The sequence below is a fragment of the Spinacia oleracea genome, chromosome 2, assembly GCF_020520425.1.
Source record: "Spinacia oleracea cultivar Varoflay chromosome 2, BTI_SOV_V1, whole genome shotgun sequence".
Classification (NCBI taxonomy): domain Eukaryota; kingdom Viridiplantae; phylum Streptophyta; class Magnoliopsida; order Caryophyllales; family Amaranthaceae; genus Spinacia; species Spinacia oleracea.
This window is the reverse complement of record NC_079488.1, coordinates 99,218,614-99,240,609: the sequence shown is the minus strand read 5'-3', so window position 1 is coordinate 99,240,609 and position 21,996 is coordinate 99,218,614. Positions and strand designations below refer to the sequence as shown.

Here is a 21,996-nt window from a genome sequence, read left to right as displayed (position 1 = left end):
TAAACCATTAAGTCTACCAAACAACTCATCTAATCAGGTACCCTATTAGTTTAAGCACCTTATCAGTTTCAGCTAACCTTTCCAGTTTCAGCTAACTTATCAGTTTCAGCTCAATTTCAGTTAGTTTTGCCAACCATATAAGTGTTCCGTTGGGCAGAAATATCAGCAGAACACACATCAGTTAGCCACAAAAACTATTCGCGATCGTGCTGTTACTGAATGCCCATACTACACCAGAGGCACCCTTTTTTCCAGCAGGTGTCCTTGGTGCTTCAAAAGCACACAGTTTTCCTGCAGAGCCTTGAGTATATTTTGCAAGGCCCTCAGCTCACCTGTACTATTATTTGCAGGTTATTTGACAATCAATCAATAACGCATAAAACAGCAAGTAATTCCACAGTAAATAAGCTTAAATATGATGACAATTCTTCGTGAAGTACCATTTCTCGACAGCCTCGCCAAAAACTGAAAAACATAAAGTCATTTCTCAGCAAGAATTAAAAATCAGACGAATCTCACACAGAAGACTCTGCAACATCCAGTGCTGTGCAGCATGCTCCGAATTAGCAATACATGGATTTGTTATATTTATGCAAAATTTTGTCTATCATTACATTGAAACCACAACGATGGCTACTTGTTGCAATTTAACTTCAAATAAAATTAACATCTACTCTACAGAGAATGCATCAATTTTATTAAAAACAAATAAATCTCCGTGTAGAGTTCACACTGAAAAAAGCATAGAGACATGACAGCTAACCTGTAAGCTCGATGACAACTGCACAACTTCGGATGAAGATATTTTAGCTAAAAAGAGAATACATAGGAAGAAAGACACTCCAAAGAGATCGAAATACATTTGTATAGGAATTCGAAATCATTCACTTCCAATCTAGCATGTCTAGTAACCAAAGGACTTCTGTCTCATTACTCGCAGCATCACAGAAGTCCATTTCAATGCCAAAAACATCCGCGACCCTATCATTCTCACCATCAGTAAATAACAACGAGATCCATGCTCTAATACCAGAAATGAATGGGTGTATAGGGGCAAAATCAAGATAATCAAATGCAATAGCCCGAAAAGATGTCCGATCAACATAATCAAACAATGATTTGTTTATTATGCAAGCAAACTTGTTGAAATCCTTGCGTTCAACCAACACAGAGACGCTAGCTGTCTGGCCCAACGGCACAGAAAACCTGGGTTCCACAGGCAACATCATCCTGTATTCCGGGCCATCTAGATGGCATCTTACTATGTCAGAGATACCAATAGGCCTACTTTTTATTCCGGCGTGCAGAACTGGGCCTGAGACGACTTCTGAAAATATCGACTGCCCTTCGGCCCAAATGTCAATATAGAAGTCCAAGTCATTGAAGGACAATCTAGGAGGAGGAAGATCCCGGCGTCGTTGGCGCTTGTGAAAGGTCCCATAAAGTTTATAGTACTTCATTGTTGATGGTGAAGGTCTTTTACAGAGTGAAGGCCATCTTCTAGCACATAAGCATTTCCAAAGATAATCATCTTCAGCAATGTCTTTCCACTGCTTGCAAACTAACATACAAGAAGCGAGGTCTACACCATCAAGTAGAGGAAAGACTGCCTTTAAAACTATACATGTCATCTTATCAAGTGAATAATGATAAGAGAGCACTGGAAGGTTTTAGGAAAAGTAAACTCCAAGCCCAACGATCAGACACCTGCACAAACACCATATTTTAGTAAAAAGGTTCATCAACACTGTATATTCAAATTGCAGCATCACATACCCACCACAAAACAGAAAAATTCAATGACTAAATCCAAAATAAAACCAAAGTAGGAGATGAAGTACAAGGCAATCAAACAACAAAGTTTCGTATCACTAAATGCTTGATGAATCTCAAACAAAAGAATCAAAGGCAGGAAACACCGGATGACCTTTGGAAACACAAATTAATACTTTGTATCTCATGATATGTTATTATGTCTAAAAGAAATTTCATGAACTCAAAAAGATGTATCTTATACTCAATAGACTTTTCCTTGAAACCCTTCCACAATACCATATCCATCAATTAAACATCATTGTACAAACTGTGAAGCACACAACTCGTATATATTAGGAAGAACACATATTAGTGGAAATGGTAGGAAATGCAGCACTCAATAAGGGAGCTTTACCAAAGAATCTTGTCAAAACAATCGGTAATATACAGTTCTCTCCAATATATATTACTATGAAGGAAGAAGCAGAATTAGAATTGGAGTTTCTCAAATAAGACTTAACTGGAATGGACAATTTACCCACTTGGCATCAATATGCATAGACAAGTTATTATACGAAGTATTGATTTTTACACATCGTAATTTGACAAGAAGAATAAGGTTTCTGACAAAACCAACAGGGCAGGGAATATGTGTCTGCATATATTCTCACCAGCACCATAATCATCATACTCACTACAATTACTAGTTAACTACCACTAACACTATATTCTCATAATTCACACAAATAGTACTTAGTTACATATGAATATATGATATACTTATTATACTCTTTGGAAATGTTTCATGAAACTGATCTTTGAGAATCAATGTCTCTGTTTAGGGCTAAAGCTGTGTACAGTTTAATCTCATCAAGGATCCATGTTGACATGTTGTTGTTAGTAGCATAGCTGGTAAGGTAGAGTTGAGCATTCATTCAAAAGTTTCTACGCATCATCTGAATGGGGCAGTTAGTATTATACCTTGGCAATGCCACGTAGGGGCGGATCCAGAAATTTATAAATGGGGGTCCAAATTTCTTTATGATTTGCTTTATAATTTCTCATATTTGCTCCTTTTAGGGGGTTAAACTGTTAAAGTTGAAAATGTAAGTAGTCAAAATATTATAAACACCATGATAAACCCAGTGGAGGATTTAGTTTCATAACAATAAAATGCAATACCTAGTCTTAATTACAACAATAACTTGGCGTTATTTCAATAAAAAAGAAACAAAAATAAAACCATGAAAAATTTAGAGGATCAACAAAGAACAAGTGGAAGACCAGAAAATGAAAATATAAAATAAAATTCAAAAGTCCTTTCAATGAGATTCGAACCTAGTTCTCTTACGTAGGATTTTAATCAAGCAACCACTAAGCTACAGGTGTTGTCCATGTCCATTTCTGATGGAGCCAAAGATTCATTTGTTCTTTTGGCTTTGGGATGTAATGGACTAAAACAAAATGGCTCTTGAAACCTCTTCGCTTCCTTTCCATGAAGTAGAAGATGGTCATCTTGTTGTCCCGTTATCGCTTTTGGGTCAATTGGAAACAATCTCTCTGCAATTGCAGGGGTAAGGTTGCGTACGTCCGACCCCCCCCCCCCTTTACCCTGCTTGTTGCGGGAGCCTCTTTGAGACAATGGGGTAATGATAATAATGATGAACCACTAAGCTACAAGTGTATTTCATTGTCTTTAGTGTAAGTTAATTATACTTATATTAATTAGTTCAAGTGCAATTACTTATCAATTTAACAATATTTTTTTTTTTTTAAAATGGGGGTCTCTTTGGACCCCTCCAGGATCATACAGGTCCGCCCCTGATGCCAAGGACTCATTTAAAAATCTCCTGTCTACAGGTCACAACATTGATACTCCATACAAAAGTGAAAAGAATAATGATCAAGGGTGATGTCTTTGATGAGCTGTAGGTGTGCAAGTAAAGCCATCACTTACCTAAGTCTTCACAGGTTCGCCTCTTTTTGAAGTTACTTGATACAATCTTTTCACATTTCCTCAAATCTCCTTAAAAAGGTTTCAAACACTCTTATTACCATCCTCTTAATGTATCTAAACCATCTGCGCCTTAGCTTCAGCAGCATACCTTCAATAGAGATAACACCATTTTTTTTCCCTTTCACTCTAATCACCATCTCTTAATGTATCTAAACCATCCACTATATTCATTTCTTACTGCTTCAAAAGCTACTATTAAATACTGTTCTGATACAGCTAGTCTTAACTTGATCTATACAATTATCACATCAAACAACAAAGGGAGGCCTTAGAGAATTTTTAGAACAACAAAGGGAGGACTTAGAGAATTTTTAGAACAACGAAGGGAGGCCTCATAGAATTTTCAGAAGCTTTATACAAATACAGAAAAAATCGAATCCACACACAAAAACCATCAAGTTGGTAAGCTAAAGAGGATGTTAGTACCCCCAAACTTTTGTGCCAGCAAAGCTAAGGGATACGAACCTAGGATTATAGGTAACACCTAAACTTGTACGAAGCAACACATGTATTAGAGAATAATCCCCATGTATACAAATGTATTATGAATATTCCCATTGCAATTCACGCCATAGAAATGTCCCAATTCCAATTCCAATGAAATAGCTATAATTCTGTCACTTTCGGTCTGAGGGCAGAACAAGAGCTTAAGACCTAAAACAGCTCTTCTTATTCTACGGTAATCAAATTTTCTACAATAATTCAATAAATCTTCTGGAACCGGTCAATTCCTGAGAATTGAATGGAAAGTTTAAAACTGTCAAATATTGTGTAATCTCGTGTCATTCTCATTAATCACACACGTATATATAGTACAACTCAGTTACCTAAACCCTAGGTACACATTAGGTAACATACCATAATTAGGACTCTACAGAATATTCACAGAATAATATCTAATATCTGAACATATCTTAACATCCCCCCTCAAGGTGGAGCATGTAGATCTCGAATGCCCATCTTGTTCAAAAAAAACTCAAATTGCGCCTTCCCCAACGCTTTGGTGAAGATATCTGCTAACTGAACCTTCGTCGACACGTACGACGGACTGATGATCCCGTCCTTGATTGCATCTCGAATGAAATGACAATTTGACTCGATGTGTTTTGTCCTTTCATGGAACACCGGATTCTGTGCAATATGCAACGCAGACTGACTGTCGCAATACATCCTCATGCCTTGGTCGTGTGTCACCCCCAAGTCGCGTAGTAGTTGTTTCAACCACTTCAACTCACACGTCGGAGCTGCCATCGACCGAAGACGACCGAGAACCAGTATGTTGTTTCTTGGTCTTCCAAGAAACTGGCGACATACCAAGTGACACAAACCATCCAGTCACCGACCGACGCGTCATTGGACACCCTGCCCAATCCGAGTCGCACCACCCCTCCAACTGCAACGCGCTGTCCGATCGAAGTAGTATACCTTGACCCGGACACTTCTTCAAGTATCTCACTACTCGCAAAGCTGCTTCCCAATGTGCCTCCTTTGGTGCTTGCATAAATTGAGATAGGATATGTACAGAGTAGGCAACATCTGGTCGCGTGACAGCCAAATAAACCAGACGTCCGATCAGACGCCTATACTGCTCACCGTCCGACAGGTCTGGCCCGTCTGCCAATGCCAACCTATGATTCTGTTCCATGGGAAAGTCCACAGGCTTTGCTCCCAACAATCCGGCCTCTGAGATGATGTCGAGGGCATATTTTCTCTGACATACATAGAACCCTTGACTACTCCGTGCCACCTCTAACCCAAGGAAGTACTTCAGAGCCCTGAGGTCTTTCATTTTAAAACACTCTTTCAAGTATGCCTTAAAACTCTCAAGCGCAAACTTGTTATTGCCTGCGATAATCATGTCGTCCACATAAATGAGCACACTCAGCTGCAACGTACCTTTAGACAGAGTAAAGAGCGAATAATCGGACAGCAACTGTCGAAAGCCATAGTGTGTCAATGCTGTCGACAACTTCTGGAACCAACATCTAGGTGCTTGTTTCAACCCATACAACGACTTTCTCATTCGACACACCTTGTCAAAGTGATTCTTCTGGAATCCAGGAGGAATCTTCATATAGATCTCTTCCTCCAAGTCACCGTGCAAGAACGCATTGTGTACGTCCATCTGATGCACGTCCCACTATTTGACAGCTGCGACAGCTAGAAAAGTTCGAACTGTCGCCATCTTCGCGACGGGAGCGAATGTCTCATTATAATCCAACCCTTCCTCCTGATGATTCCCTAAACATACCAATCGAGCCTTCAGTCTCAACAAATTCCCATCCTCATCACGCTTCTCAGTATACACCCATTTACTCCCCAGTACTTTCTTCCCTTCCGGCAAATTTTCCAACGTCCATGTCCCCTGTTCCTCCAACGCGTCGATTTCAACAGCCATTGCCTGACGCCACCCCTCATGTTGCATCGCTTGTTTAAAACTCTTAGGAACTTGCCCTTCTTGCAATGCTGCTATATAATGCATGTGCTTTGACGAAAAACGCTCATAATTAACAAAATATGTGATAGGATAAGGAGTACCTGAGAGTGATGACGCCGTAGGTGTTTTGTCGGAAGTACTATATTTTTCCCGTATTGTATGTATCACACAGTCTTTCAGCTTTGTCGATGGAAACTTCGCACGCTTCCCCCTTCCTAACTCCGTATCCTCCACACACTGCCTTGTCTCACTCTCGTCACTACCCGCCGTCTCCTCTTCACCTATCGGTGAGGAGACGACGTCTGAATCCACTCGACTAGGTGTTTCATGTTGTTGTTCCTCCCTCACAGGCGACGACACTCCCCTGTCGTCGCCACTGGTCAACAACACCCCTTCATCATCACCCGGATGCGACAACACTCCCTCAGTATCACCTGTAGGCGACGACACCCCATCAGTATCACCTGCAGGCGACGACACGTTCTCAGGACCCGTAGTCCCACTCTCATCCAAACTCCAATGGTCAAACCCCCCATCACCATCATGCACCAGTGGCAACACATCCGATGCATCTACAAAAGGAAACGTCCCTTCATGAAACTTGACATCCCGTGAGACGAAGAACTCATGTGTCTCTAGATCATAAAGTTGCCATCCCTTCCTGCCAAACGGATAACCCAGAAACACACATCTGCGACTCCGAGACTCAAACTTATCCCCTTTGCACCGTAGATTATATGCATAATACAGACACCCAAACACGCGGATAGGCACATACGATGGTGGTTTACCAAACAACATCTCATAAGGTGTTTTATTGTCAAGGATCGGGGTAGGTGTACGGTTTATCAAGTAACAGGCGGCCAAAACACATTCCCCCCAAAATTTAATTGGAAGATTTCCTTGAAAACGTAACGCCCCCTAACATTCAAAATGTGTTGGTGTTTTCTCTCGACTCTCCCATTTTGTTGAGGCGTCCCAACACACGACGACTCAAACAGAATCCCATGTTGACGAAAATAATGTTTTAAGCAATTGAATTCAGTACCATTATCACTGCGTACTACTCTAAGGGATCGATTAAACTGACACTTAATCATGGCAACAAAATTAAGAAATGTAGATTCAACTTCCATTTTATTACTCAGTAAATAAATCCAAACACCTCTAGAATAATCGTCAACAATGGTAAAAAAATACTTTGCCCCACAAGACGAGGGGGTCTTGTAGGGACCTCATAAATCAAGATGAACCAATTCAAATGTGCGACTAGCACGACTAACACTAACTGGAAAACTCTCCCTACATTGTCTCGCCCGCGGACATACATCACAAATTGTTTTATTCTTCCTAATCTTATGACTCACATGAGGAAGTAACTGCAACACTTTTTCCGACGGATGCCCCATCCGTTGATGCCACAAGTCGACCACACACTCCACTGCTAGCACACGAACCCTTGGAGCCCCACGGAAAAAATATAGTCCTTCCTGTCGGTCACCTACGCCAATCACCATCCTCGTCGAGCGGTCCTGAAGAACACATATTTTGTTAGTAAATTGAGCAGTACAATGTAATTCGTCACTTAATTGAGTTACAGAAATTAAATTGCAGTTCAATTTAGGCACAAATAGAACATTATCGAGCACGAAACCATCCTCCAAGACCACCGAACCATATTGATTTGAATTTGCAGGTTGACCGTCTGGCAACACAACCTGTTGATTTCTTGATGTTTTGATATTTCTCAGGATTGAAATATCACCCGTCACATGACGTGATGTCCCACTGTCAACAATCCATCGTAAATCAAGATTACCTTGCAACTTGTTTGAAGGTCGTGACAAGATGTCAACAATTTGCTGGACTTGCTCCTTCGTCACACCAACAAGCTCATGATTGGCTGTCGTCACTGCACCCTGCGATCCGTCTCCACTCGTCAAAGTGACTGTCGCCCCTCCTGTGGCATTGCTTACGGCATTGGCACGAGCGACACCACTGGTCGACGACGCTGCCCCACGAGCTCCTCTGCCTCCTCTAATCGACGTCCTGCCTCCTCGACCAGGCCCTCTTCCACCTCGTTTCTTCTCATCCCACCATTCAGGAAATCCAATCAGCTGATAACAAGTTTCTTCCTCATGGCCCTCACGGTTGCAATGACCACAAAATCTGCCACTCGCATCTCCCGACCTCGACCGAGCCTTAGTCTCGACCTTGAACGCCATGACACTCTCCGGACCTCTCGCTACCCTAGCGCGCATGGTCTCGGTATTCATAACCGTCTGGTACGCCTCGTCGAGGCCTGGCGACGGTGATCGTGCTAACAGTTGTGCACGAATGGCTTCATAGTGATCATCCAGACCAATTAGGAAATAGTGCAGACGATCTTCATCATGAATGTCCCCCACCTGCTTCGCTATATTACACGTGCAGCCCGCACATATACACCCGGGAACTCGTGCATATTGTACGTACTCCTTCCATACCTTCGACAAGCGGCCATAGTACTCCATGACGCCCTCAGACGTGCCCTGCTTGCAACCACTCAGAGCCATCTTAATATGGCAGACTCTAGTGCCCGACACGACGCAGTACCGCGTCCTCAAATGACTCCACAACTCGTGAGCAATATCAAAGTCCTCCAGATTCGAACGCAAACTCTCGTCAATGGTGTTTGTGATCCAAGACACCACCATCGAATTGACCGCAATCCAATGTTTCATCTTCGTCTCGTCCGTAATGGGCTCTTTCACAGACCCATCAAGGAAACCAAATTTGAATTTTGAAATCATCGAGCGACGAACCGCTTTGGCCCACTCATCGTAGTTCGACGCTCCTCTAAGTTTTACAGGGGTGATGACAATACCGGGGCCGTCACCTGACCCGAGATAGTAGTCTAGGTCGACGGCGGCGGCAATTGTCTTTTGTGGTGGCTCCTCTTCGTTACCCATTGTTATACCCTAGGAATTTGTAACTCCTAAGAACTCAGTACTCAACAAGCGAAGGAATTCGCTGTTCTCAAACTCTCTCAAACTCGTGCGGAAAAAAATTCTAGGGTTTTTAACCTAGGCTCTTGATACCATGTCAAATATTGTGTAATCTCGTGTCATTCTCATTAATCACACACGTATATATAGTACAACTCAGTTACCTAAACCCTAGGTACACATTAGGTAACATACCATGGTTAGGACTCTACAGAATATTCACAGAATAATATTCTAATATCTGAACCTATCTTAACAAAAACCCATGTTGCAATTTGGGATTGATCATAACATCAAACTCCATTAATCAATTTACGGTAATCACAATCATTCTGACCATCAATCGCAAAGAATACAATTAAATGCGCATCATTTGCAAGATTCAGAAAATGCAGTAACAAATTTAAAGCACAAAGTTTACAATTGAGAGTGCAATGAAATCGCTGCGCAAAATTAGAAGTTTACCATGCGAAGAATTAATTACAACATTGCGTACCTCAATCTAAGAACAGAATTGCGGAGAATTGAGCTAGAGATTCAAATTCATTAGAACCGAAGATTCTCTCGCCAGTTCAGTTGCCAACAGTGTCCAATTTGAAAACTAGGGTTCGTAAAACAAATTGACCAAATTATATTCGGCTTCTTTCAAAAAATAAAAAAAATTGTTTGATCAATTTGCAGGCGTGAGATTGAATGTGGGCACTGGGCAGTAGAATGTGGCTGTTGATCGATAATTTTGGCAAAAGAGGTTTCAAATATCAGGGACTGTTTCAAATCAACGTTATGTTTCAAATGTTAGACGAATTTGTGGAAAGCAACATTTTATAACTGTTTTTTTGTTTTGAGAAATAACCTTTTATTTTATGTTTTCACAAATTCTTATTTAAAATTAGTGTACAATAAATATTGTACACCGAAGTAAAAGTTGACTCAAAATGCTTTAAAGTTATCTATTTTTAGTTATAAATTTTTTCATTTGAATAAAAAAAATTTCTTCAAAATCCCTAATAATGTATAAATTAATCATTTAACCCTTTAAAATGTTTATCTATCAACTTTTTATTTTTATAACATAAAAGTTATAACAATGTAGGTTAAAGTTACAAAAAAAACTGCATAAAAGTTATCTTGGTGTACAATAAATTTATTGTACACCTTGTGCGCGCAAGACCTTTTGATATATTTTTTGCGGAAAAGGACCTTAAACTAAAAAAAATTGCGACAGACAACCTTTTCGTCTTTTCCGGCGTTTACTACCCATTTCCGTCATTGACTTCGCCGATTTTGCTAACCTCACCCTTTTCCCTTAAAATCAAAAGGCAAATTGCCAAAAACAACCTTTCATACCTTTTTTTTTCTTTTTTTTTTCGAGAAATAACCTTTATTTTTATTTATTTTTTGCGAAAAAGGACCTTATACTAAAAATAAAAAACTTGCGAGAGACAACCATTTTGGATTTGCTGCGTCGACCACTAATTTCCGGCCTAAGAAAATCTTAAGTAGAAATGACTTAGTGATGTGGGCTTGGTGTACTTCCACAATTGGCCCCAAGACAAAGGTGATCGGACTAAAGCCCACCTACATATGGCACATGGGTCCAGGGCTCAGATGCTGGCCCAAACCACATCACTTAAGCCCTGGAAGACCGATCTCTTGATAAAAGCCCAAGTTGTCCCTGTCCAGGCCCAAGCCCAAAGAATCCATCAGGCTCTACTTCACATTTCCACTTCTGGACACGTGTCCCAATACCCAGAAGACATCACATCATACAGCTAGGGTTATATGATCACTTCCCAAGGAATCCTAGCCCTATAAATAGTTCAGATCCCAAGGTAAAAGGGGCATTCAATACATTCCCACCTACCTTAAACTATCTTTGATATGCCTTCTCTCTACCTATTACTTCTCTCTACCTATTACTTCTCTCTCTAGCCAATACTTACTTAGGCATCGGAGGGAATATTTCTACGGGAATATTCTTGTTTTGCAGGTTGCAGGAAGATCGTGTCAGAGCATACTTGATACCTCCGAGGAACGCATATATGACACGCCATCACCACAAAAGATCTCACAACACTTAACACAGACTAAAAAATACCTTTTAGAATTATGCAGCTTAAGTAAGATGTTTTCCCTAAGTCAAAAGTAAAGCCTATTTATAGAAGTCACTTGATAAGCCAACCTAATCCACCATCCAGTTATCGTTGTGCATCCCAGAAAATAGCATTTTCTCATGAATGTCCAATTTATTAGCGTACAAAAACAACCATGAGAACAAAGTCAAGGAATTCAAAGTGCTTCCTACTTTTATTCCATGTTAAAACATATATAGTCCGTATTTAATTAAGACATTTTCTAGAAAATACTTTTATTTTTAACGGAAATATTTAAGACATTTACATATTTGAAAAACATATTTTATTCCTAAAGTAAAACTTCGGGTAAATAAGGTTTTATAATCAGAAATAGGATAAGTTTAATAAATGACCTTATCTAATTTTAAGGATGAACACGTAAAAAAACATTTTGACTATTTTTTCACTTTTCTAGATTGAACTCCCCTTAGCAACATATTACTCTTTATAATTACATAAGTTCCTAAAAAATAAAACAATATATGTGAATTCTCCAGGTTTTCATGTTTCTCTTGGACCGTTACTGCCCCAGTTCAGTCTTCAACGAGTTCATTTATGGAACTCCCAGTAAGGTAGCTTGATACTTTATCTTCTTAGCTACAAGTTCACTTTGAGCTTAGACTTTCTATAATCTTTTTAACTTCAACTCTCTAACTTTGAACCATCTTTTTCTAGTTCCCTATAAAGTCAATATTCTGAAGACATGCGCAACATAAACTTGAGTTCTTCTAAGTACAAAGTTTATTTGTTATTGTCAAAACCTTAGGTAACAACAAATTGGTTTACCTCAAAATCTCATTTCGTTACTATAAGTACAATAATTTTTGGACGAAGGGGTCGAAAACGTGTTTGGTCAAGTTTGACAAATTATTTTTCGGGTTGTTCAGCTTCATATAAAACCAGGTTTTGAGTCACACAATTTTGTTCCAAACCCAACATTTTCAGGTCGGTAGTGTACAGGGTTTAGGGCCATATCGATTTCTGCTAGGTGTAGGTATACACTATGAGTATGGGAGAAGGAGTATCTTCATCCACCCCGCCTAGAGCTGTCAAAAAGTCACCCGGCCCGAAACCGGCCAAAACCAACTGATATTTGTACCGGACATATCCAAGAAATAGTGATCTCAAAACCGACCGGAACCGATTTGTTGTTGACCCAAAATTCGATTTAACTTGGGAATTCAAGAACTGAACCCGAACCGCTAACAACCCCAAGATACCTATAACCTGATTTGCATCCGATAACATCTAACCAAGCCAAACCCACACCTGGTTCGTTTGCAATCCAAAAATCAATTTAACCCGTTAACAACCGCAATCAATCCGACCTGATGAAAACCGATACCCGATTTAACCTGAACCACGTCGACCTGTATCCAAATTCAACCGAATTGTTGCCAATGCAACCTGATTCAACCCGATATCAGAAAATAACGTGACTCGAGTTAAACTAATAAACGAAAGCCACCCAAGAAAAAAAAAGTTACCGATTTAACTTGATTCCTATTCAATTTACTCGTCATTAATCTGATTCAAGTTAACCCAATTGAACTATTAAATATGTAAATTCAGCTCGATATATGAATTCATTCTATATCTATTTATATTAAATAAATTAGAGACAAAGTAATAGAAGTCTAAAAAACCTTTATTTAATTGACATGAAGTCTTAGAATAACAATGTGATCTGAATTTTATCACGAACTCCAGAGAGTCAATCGATTAATAAAACACAATCATACAAGCTTAACTCGATCTAAACTTGAACTGCAAACCCAATCGTAATTGGCCTGAATTCGAGTTACATCTTACTCGAACTTGACCCGAACCCGAGACTCACCGATCCATGACCCGAATCCGATACTTAATAGATCCGGACATGACTTGTACCCGAATTAAGCAGGTCAGATTGTATACAAATTCGTCATACACCCGAACCAAACTCAATTCGAACCAAATCAAACTGATACAAAACTGTTTAAAACCTGATCCAATTCCAACGAACCCGAAATTTGTAACACCCCGACAATTCTCTATTTTCTAAAATAATCTTTTAATATAAAACGTAGAGAATTATCAAGGCATTATCGCCCGTGTGAAAACGTAACGGCTTACTCAGAATTTCGCAGCGGAAAACATAAAACTAACTTTAGGTTTATAAACAATCTATTACAGATTTAATCCCAAAAACCAACCAAGTCACTTAGCAAAACAAAACTAAATACAAGCTCTCTAATCCCGATCCCAATGATGCATCATCTTCAAACCTGCAGATGGACAATGCTTATTGATCCTTAGAGACTGCTCACCAAAGATTGGGTCATCACAGGATCAATAAGGCATAGCCATGATCAACATGCACAAGCAAAGCACGTAATCAGCAAAGCTGAGTACTACATACTAAATCAATAATAATCCTAACATGATTCTATTAAACGAACAATCCTAACATGATACTAAATAAAACATAAGCAAGGATAATCAAAATATATTGACTTGAAGACTATATTTGACTGAACTAGACCTTTGTATCATTAACATTATTTATTTGAAATAGTCAATGGACTGAGTTGTCTACTAGAAACTTCTTCTTCTTCACTAAGGAAGACGAGGTACGGGCGCGACTCCGTAAACCCCAATGACCTGCGATATCGAGGGACTTTTGAATAAAATAGAACCGGTGATCAATCCGGTCCCAGAAAAAGCCATAGGCGACCCATGACCCCAACTCCTGATTGTCCGTCACTTTAGACGTGCACAGTCTAAAGTTATTGCTACTCAGTTTCACTTTACATGATTTACAAATTAAACTCTGTTATGACTCAACAATCACATAAGTCATACAATCAACAATCATTCTCCACTGTTTTATCTTGGAATTAAGTATGTGATCACAGATATGTCAATCAAGACTCATTCCAATTAAATCCAACCTTTCCTTTAATACTGATCAACCCCTCTATATGGGTATAAGGTTTCAACTTACTAAACAAGGTCCTCGGCCCTTATAAAGTAGTGAAAAGCTAAAAGGGAACAATAAACAATCGATCTGAATCAATATATATAATAATCTAATGTTCCCAACCAACATGTTCGCATCAAACATCCATACTAACATGCTATAATTCTCATAACGAAATATATATGCTTAACATGTCCATCCAACAATATTAAACATGCACTTTCAACATAACCTAGTTCATCAATCATTTCAATATGGTTTCAACAAATCACACACATTCCAAGCACACAGGTATGTACGTACCTTGTGTAAACAAACCGATAGGCCGCTTCAACGAATTCAAAAATCGCCTACAAAGAATTCTCCGCCTAAAAACAACCAATAAAATTCCCCAATTAATATCCAACAATTTACAGCAATACTAAAGTATTCTAAATACATCCCAAACATATTTTGAACCATCCCAAATATCGAAACTTAACTAAATAACCTCCAAGCATAATAACTATTAAACTAATGATCCCAAAACGTTCTAAACTCCAATAAAACATTCCTTTTAAAATTTCCAGCAATAGAAAATAATTTTAAACGTCCACAAAACATAATCAACGTTCTTAAGATCATAAAAATAATAGCTTTAATAATATATAGTCATTCTATTATGATTTTAGAATATTAAAACCTTAAAAATCCATGCTTTAATAATTAAATTCCTTATTTCAATTCGATTACATAATCTGAAAATTAAATTTATTATTTAAACATAATATATAATCTGAAAATATAATTTAATCATAATAACTTATAATTTACATTCAATAATCATGAATTAAATCACTAAACTAATTAAAACCCTAACTTATATATTAATCAACCAAAACTGAAAATAATTAATTAATAACATCAACACCAAATCTGAAAATTATAATTTAACTATAAAGATTAATAATTTAATTTCAAGAAACATAATTTCAAATCAATAAACTTAATTAAAAGATTTAAATAACTTAGGGTTTAAGAAACAACCAAAAGGAGGAGGGAAAGGGCGCTGGCCGGCGGCAGGGAGGCACGACAGCTGTGGAACGGCGTCGGGGTGGAGCTCAGCGGCGCACCGACGGTGGTGTTTGGCTGTCGCAACGACATAAACAGGTGAGAACTGAAATAGGAGAACGAAAAAGAACCAGGAAACGAAATTGAAAGGCGAGAGGACTACCGTACGCGGTGGTCGGGGTTAGGCTGACGGCGAGGCTGCAGCGTCGGTGGCTGAAGCAAGGTGGTTCACGGTGGTTGCTGAAAACATGCCACGATTAAGGAGAGAGCAAGAAACGAAATAAAGAAAGAAAAATAACGAAAGAGAGGAGGACAGAGGAGACTACCGGACAACGGAAGGCGGCGGCGAGGGACGCCGGCAGTCGAGCAGGTGACTGGTGGTGGTGGCGGTGTGAGCAACAACAAGCAAGGGAAGGAGCAATAGCAGTTACGTGAACCTTGAAGGAGGGTTTTTTTTTTTTCTTTTCTTTTCTTGTTTTCACGTGAAAGTGAAGAGAAGGGAGGAGAGAAGAGTTATGTTTTATTGTTTTGGGCTTCACCCAATTGGGCTAGGAGTAGGATTTGGGTTGTTGAATCCAAAATGGTTAGGATTGCTTCCTAATTTCAATTGAACTGAATTTCGTAATTCGAATTCGTTTTAACTTAAAATTCTAAAATCATTTTTAATTTCGTAAATCGTTGAAAATATTAAAATGTAATAAATAAATATACGTTAATTATATATTTATTACTAAAATTCATAAATTCCATTTAAATATAAGTAATATACGTTAAAATATTTTAATAAAATTTATAAATTTACGGGGGATTACAAAATTGATCTGATCTGAAGTTACGATTCATTTCAATCCGAAACAATTTATGACCCAACTTCATACGAACAGATCCGAATAAAAATATTAACACAATATTAACCAACTTCAATGTGATCTAAACTGTTTATAACCGATCCTTTAACCCGATTTGACAGCTCTAGCCCGATTTATTTACAACCACTAAAGTACTAAACCCTAATTGCTAAACGTCGCAATGATTCCTAGCGTAACACAAGTATATCCTTCCCATCTCGCCATCTCGGCGGAATGGTGGATTCAATGCGCACGTTAATCATTAAGTCAATGCCCATCTCAAAACTAAACTCAATTAGTATGTATGGACTTTGGAGTAAGAACTAAGAACCCATCATTATCCAATTAAACAATTAAACATACTTTTCATTTAATTAATACCACTGTTTAAGTCTCTTGTTTGACTTTCAACTTTCTCACTCTAATTAAAATCCAATCGCCAAACTATCACTTTCCACTTGTGTAGAAAAAAAGAACACTTTTTTCCCATACTTTACTTGTTCAGCTACTCTTCTCAGTTCTCACATGACCCTTGCTGAAACAAACTCTTTTAAAACTCACATTATATTTCCTTTGTATATTACAAAGTTTTCTTTTTTCTAAAAGTTGTAACATTTTATTTGATATCAAGGAGAAAGATTCTCCCATATTTATTAGACTCTAAGAGACACTAAGGCTCTGTTCTATTCGAGTTATTTCACATAAAATAAGTTCATTTAAATTCAGATAATATAAGTTCAGCAATTTTTTTTTTATCACACACAAATAAATTTATTTCAGAAAAATAAGTTTTTTCTGATAAAATAAATTCAGTTAAGTTTAGTTTAGTTCAGATAATATAAGTCCAATCAAAATAAGTTCAATAGAGCGGGACCTAAACAAGCAAAATGACCAACGAATAAAAACAACCACTCAAAAAAATACATCTTAAAAAATGTTCAAAGTTCGAGCTATAAATATAAAGTAGAAATATAAACCTCAAATAAAATTTATTGAATAATAACATTGATATGAATGCATAATTTTATCAGACGTGAGAGTGTTGGATAGGTCAGTTGGTTAGAGTTTCCATTCCGGTTCCATGTGATACGGGGATCGATTCTCATCTCCGCCCTTGTGGCTCATTTGAAAAATGTATGGTACACATAGTATGTTTTTCAAAACTTTTTTTTGGGGGGTTTGTTCCGTCTTTAATTCACCCTTCAGCATTCCAGTTGTCCACCCAACGCCCAACAGATAAACCCGTGAAAGAAAAAACAAAGAATCCATATTCATATTCATATTTCCTCCTCTTTCTTTCTCTCTGTGTCCTCTTGGCGGTTGTTAAAAATATTGAATTTTGAAATCAATAACCAATCTGGCAATTCAGTCACACAAAAAATGGCGTATGATAAATCAAGATCTGTAAGGTTTTGCGACGAAGTCAAAACAGCAACAGCATCAGCAGCAGACAACAAAGAGAACATAACCAACTTAGTAGTATTAAAGCAGAAGTACACCATTGATGGTACTAAGATACCACGAGTAGCTGATAATGAACAACAAGCTATACCAAGAAATGGTAGAACATCGTTGTCATCTTCGTTGCCATCATCGTCTTCATCACAAACGGTGCCATCTTTAAAGACAAAAGTGCTGTCAAGAGTGTTCTCTGAAGATTACGAAAGGGTAAAGAGAAAAATCCATGATCCGAGAGGGAAAACGATCAACAGATGGAACAAAGTGTTTCTAATTGCGTGTTTAGTATCATTGTTCGTAGACCCTCTGTTTTTCTTCCTGCCTGCAGTAAACGGGAAGATCATGTGTATAGAGATAGAGATGAACTTGGAGATTGTATTGACTGTAATTAGAACTATGGCTGATGTTTTTTATGTAGTTCAGATTTATTTTAGATTTCGGACTGCGTATATTGCACCGTCGTCTCGTGTTTTTGGTAGGGGTGAACTTGTTGTTAATCCTAAGAAGATTGCTGTTGGATACATCAAGACTTGGTTCATCATTGAGCTCGTTTCTGCTCTGCCTCTTCCCCAGGTACTCCCTCCGTCCCTTAATACTCGACCTATTTTTACCGTACACGCTTGCTAATGACCACCAATTTCTTTAACTACATATTATAAAAATTTATAAAAATATTATATTTTGAAAATATATATTAAGATAAGCCAACAATATATTATATACTAACATTTGTTTTCATATACTAGAAATAAAATAGGGTCAAAGTGAATTATGTGAATAGTGCAAAAAGTCAAAACAGGTCGAGTATTAAGGGACGGAGGGAGTAAATATTTCTTATTTTTGGAAATAATTGACAGCATAGGTTAAAATAAGGTCCTATTCAGACCGACAGTCGTACTTCATTTTAGTTGCCCCTTTTGACCAATTTTTGCGAGAGTTTTTTTTTTTTTTTTATCAAAATAGCAAGTAAAATGAGACGGAGGGAGTAATAATGGTAAGGGTAGTTCTTGTTAGTGTAAGTATTAGGATAAGATACTAGAAATAGTATGGGGTCATGTGTTAAAATGTGACCAAATATAGTTTTAATGTTTAATGGAATTGTCAAACATGGTTTTTTATTGATAAGTTTTATGAATGTATTGGATTAGGTGTTGATATGGGGAGTAATTCCAAACTTAAGTGGATCGATGATGATGAACACGAAAAATGTGCTGCGATTTATCCTGATTTTTCAGTACTTACCGCGGTTGTTCCTGATATTTCCACTGTCATCCCAAATCGTTAAGACTACTGGTGTGGTTACTGAGACTGCTTGGGCTGGTGCTGCTTACAACCTCATGCTCTTCTTAATGGCAAGTCATGTAAGTGTCTGACAGATTTCTGTCTTTGTTTTTTTTAAAATATTATATCAGTTTTATTGCATTATTAATTGCTGCTTCTGATTGTCTTTTACTGTATTTATCTATTGATAAAATTAGGATTCTCTGATCTTCAATCATTTGATCAAACATAATGATAAGTGAAAAATCTGATCATGATCATTACAGCTATCATATGAATCAATTGTGTTGTTTTGAATGGCTACGTTTCACCAACAAAAACTCATTTAGGCTTTGTTCTCTTCGCCTTATTGTTATTGCTTATTAGAACAGACTAGAAAAACAAAAAACACTAACAGAAAACAATCAGACCAAACCAGATCAGAAACTAGATAAATCAGACCACACCAGACCAAACCAGACCAGGAACTAGATAAATCAGATCACAACAGACCAAACCAGACCAGAAACTAGATAAATCAAACCACAACAGACCAAACCAGACCATAAACTAGATGAATCAGACCAGACCATGTGTATGTACTAAAATGGATAAACAAGTTCATTAAGCGAGCTAGCCAGTATGAACTTTCTAATTTTTGTGTATTTGTATAGGTTTTAGGAGCTTGTTGGTATCTGTTGTCAATAGAGAGAGAAGAGGCATGTTGGAAGTACACTTGCAGCCTCGAGAACCAGATATGTCTGTACAAATTCTTTGACTGCAGGAGAGTTAAGGATGCAGGAAGAGAGAGCTGGTTTAAATTGAGCAATATCACAAAAATCTGTGATCCTGATAAAAACAGTTACACTTTTGGAATTTATGGTGAGGCTGTGACTTCTGGTGTGACCTCCTCACCCTTCCTCAACAAATACTTCTACTGCCTTTGGTGGGGTCTGAAAAACTTGAGGTACTACATTCAACATAAATATAATGTGCGCAAACTAATTAAACAATACATATGGTTGTTTATATATGCTTGTTTAAAACATTGCCTCCTTAATTGTTAGTTCTCTTGGGCAAAATCTTTCAACAAGCACTTCTGTTGGGGAAATAGTGTTTGCGATCATAGCTGCAACCCTCGGATTGGTTCTATTTGCACTCCTTATTGGCAACATGCAGGTTAGTAGATTAAAGCTTGGACTTTTATGGCTTATTATTTAGGAACGGAGGTTGTATATAAGAGCTTAATAAAACTGTAATTGCAGACATATCTGCAATCAACAACAGTGAGATTGGAAGAGTGGAGAATTAGAAGAACTGATACAGAGCAATGGATGCATCACAGGCAGCTGCCTCAAGAGCTGAAACAGTCAGTGAGACGATATGATCAATATAAATGGGTGGCTACAAGAGGAGTTGATGAGGAAGCTCTTCTTCAAGGCCTTCCCATGGATTTACGTAGGGATATCAAACGCCATCTTTGCCTTGATTTAGTCCGCAGGGTAAGCATGTTTAAATAATGATCAATATAAAACATACTGAAACAGAAAGAAATGACATAGTTTAAAACACAGGTGCCGTTGTTTGATCAAATGGAAGAGAGGATGCTAGACGCGATATGTGAAAGGCTGAAACCTGCATTATGTACAGAGAACACGTTCCTTGTAAGGGAGGGAGACCCAGTGAATGAGATGCTGTTCATAATCCGAGGCCATTTGGATTCCTACACAACAAACGGGGGTCGAACAGGGTTCTTCAACTCATGCAAGATTGGACCAGGTGACTTCTGTGGTGAGGAGCTTCTAACATGGGCTCTAGACCCTAGACCTAGTGTGATCCTTCCATCATCAACTCGAACAGTCAAGGCTATATCGGAGGTAGAAGCCTTCGCTCTCAAAGCAGAAGACTTAAAGTTTGTCGCTGCACAATTCAGAAAGTTGCACAGCAAGCAATTGAGGCACAAATTTAGATTCTATTCCCATCACTGGAGACTATGGGCTGCCTGTTTCATACAGGCAGCATGGCGGAGACAGAAGAAGCGCAGACATAATGCAACTGAGTGTAAAGCTCAGGAGGATTTGTTAACATATGAACATGATCAACAACAGATGAGAATGGGAGATTATGATGTGAATGGGTCACCTGTAGTTGAGTCAGGGTATACTTTGTATGGTAAGAGATTAGCAGCAAGTAAAAGGAAGGCTGGTAACAAGCACTCCAGTATGGATTCAAGTATCGGTTCGTTGCAGAAGCCTGCTGAACCTGATTTCTCAGTTGAGGAGGACTAAACATATACCAAGTAGTATTTAGCTGTTTGTACATTTTTCATTGTTTCTCTTTGGTTCTTCCTTAATTTTCTTTCATTTTATCAAGTCTATATTCATACATTAATACCTCATACATAGCAACAATAATCAATTCAAATCACACTTCAGGACTGGAGCAAATATTTTCAAAATCCTGAAACAAAATTTTACTACAATCAGTTTCAAAATGATCTTACACTTTCCGTTTTAGTCAGTTGCATAATGTTATTTACACATTGTGTTTTATACTAATTTTGGACATAAAAATGTACCATTTTACCCAATTGCCCCCACAAAATTTACATCTTTGCACTCACTTTTTACCCTCTATCTCTTACTTTGTCCATATTTATTTTACTTAACCACTTTCTCACAAACTTTGTTTCATTTGTCATAATATTTGTGCAAATAGGAACCGTAAAGATCACTATAAAACGGAGGTATTACCAGAAGTATTGAAATTTGTATGATTTTATTACACTTAACCATCTAATATCACTAACTGAGATTTCTTATATGCATCCTCTCACATATGAGGTGACATGCTCGTGTGCGGAGCATATAATTAGTAAAATACAAGAGGGTGCACATACAGGCTACAACTAGGTACAACCGAGTGTATAATAGATGCTCTAAAAGGTGGAGGGCAATTAGGTGTATTTTAATGAAAAGGGGTATGGACAGACTTCACAAGAGATCGGGTGACTTAGCTGTAGATGTCTAGCTTTGTTTGTTACTAATTAATGAGGCGTTATTGGAGGAAGCACTTCATTTAATACAA

At 38.1% G+C, this 21,996-nt stretch overlaps 2 protein-coding genes and 1 long non-coding RNA gene across 4 annotated transcripts; 1 reads left to right on the top strand and 2 right to left on the bottom strand.

Moving 5' to 3' along the window:
* Positions 1 to 563: 563 nt before the first annotated feature.
* Positions 564 to 9,998, bottom strand: LOC110803673 (F-box protein At5g39250). Of its 2 annotated transcripts, XM_056837456.1 has the most exons (3): positions 9,693 to 9,998; positions 7,577 to 7,741; positions 564 to 1,707 (listed from the first exon to the last, which is right to left on the bottom strand). In XM_056837456.1, exon 3 carries the CDS (start codon positions 1,629 to 1,631, stop codon positions 885 to 887), a length of 747 nt encoding a protein of 248 aa, XP_056693434.1. In that variant the 5' UTR covers positions 1,632 to 1,707; positions 7,577 to 7,741; positions 9,693 to 9,998; the 3' UTR covers positions 564 to 884. The 2 variants fall into 2 exon arrangements, with proteins under 2 accessions (XP_056693434.1, XP_021864901.1); XM_022009209.2 differs by lacking the exon at positions 7,577 to 7,741.
* A 3,352-nt stretch (positions 9,999 to 13,350) lies between these two features.
* LOC130467127 (uncharacterized) lies at positions 13,351 to 15,803 on the bottom strand. The gene is made up of 5 exons (XR_008927287.1): positions 15,670 to 15,803; positions 15,507 to 15,583; positions 15,320 to 15,421; positions 14,597 to 14,661; positions 13,351 to 13,632 (listed from the first exon to the last, which is right to left on the bottom strand). It is a non-coding gene; the product is annotated as an uncharacterized lncRNA (long non-coding RNA).
* Positions 15,804 to 17,368: 1,565 nt separating this feature from the next.
* On the top strand, positions 17,369 to 21,262 carry LOC110803669 (protein CNGC15b). Its single transcript, XM_022009204.2, has 6 exons — positions 17,369 to 18,222; positions 18,798 to 19,010; positions 19,584 to 19,876; positions 19,977 to 20,088; positions 20,175 to 20,411; positions 20,484 to 21,262. Exons 1-6 carry the CDS (start codon positions 17,572 to 17,574, stop codon positions 21,195 to 21,197), a joined length of 2,220 nt encoding a protein of 739 aa, XP_021864896.2. The 5' UTR covers positions 17,369 to 17,571; the 3' UTR covers positions 21,198 to 21,262.
* Positions 21,263 to 21,996: the final 734 nt, after the last annotated feature.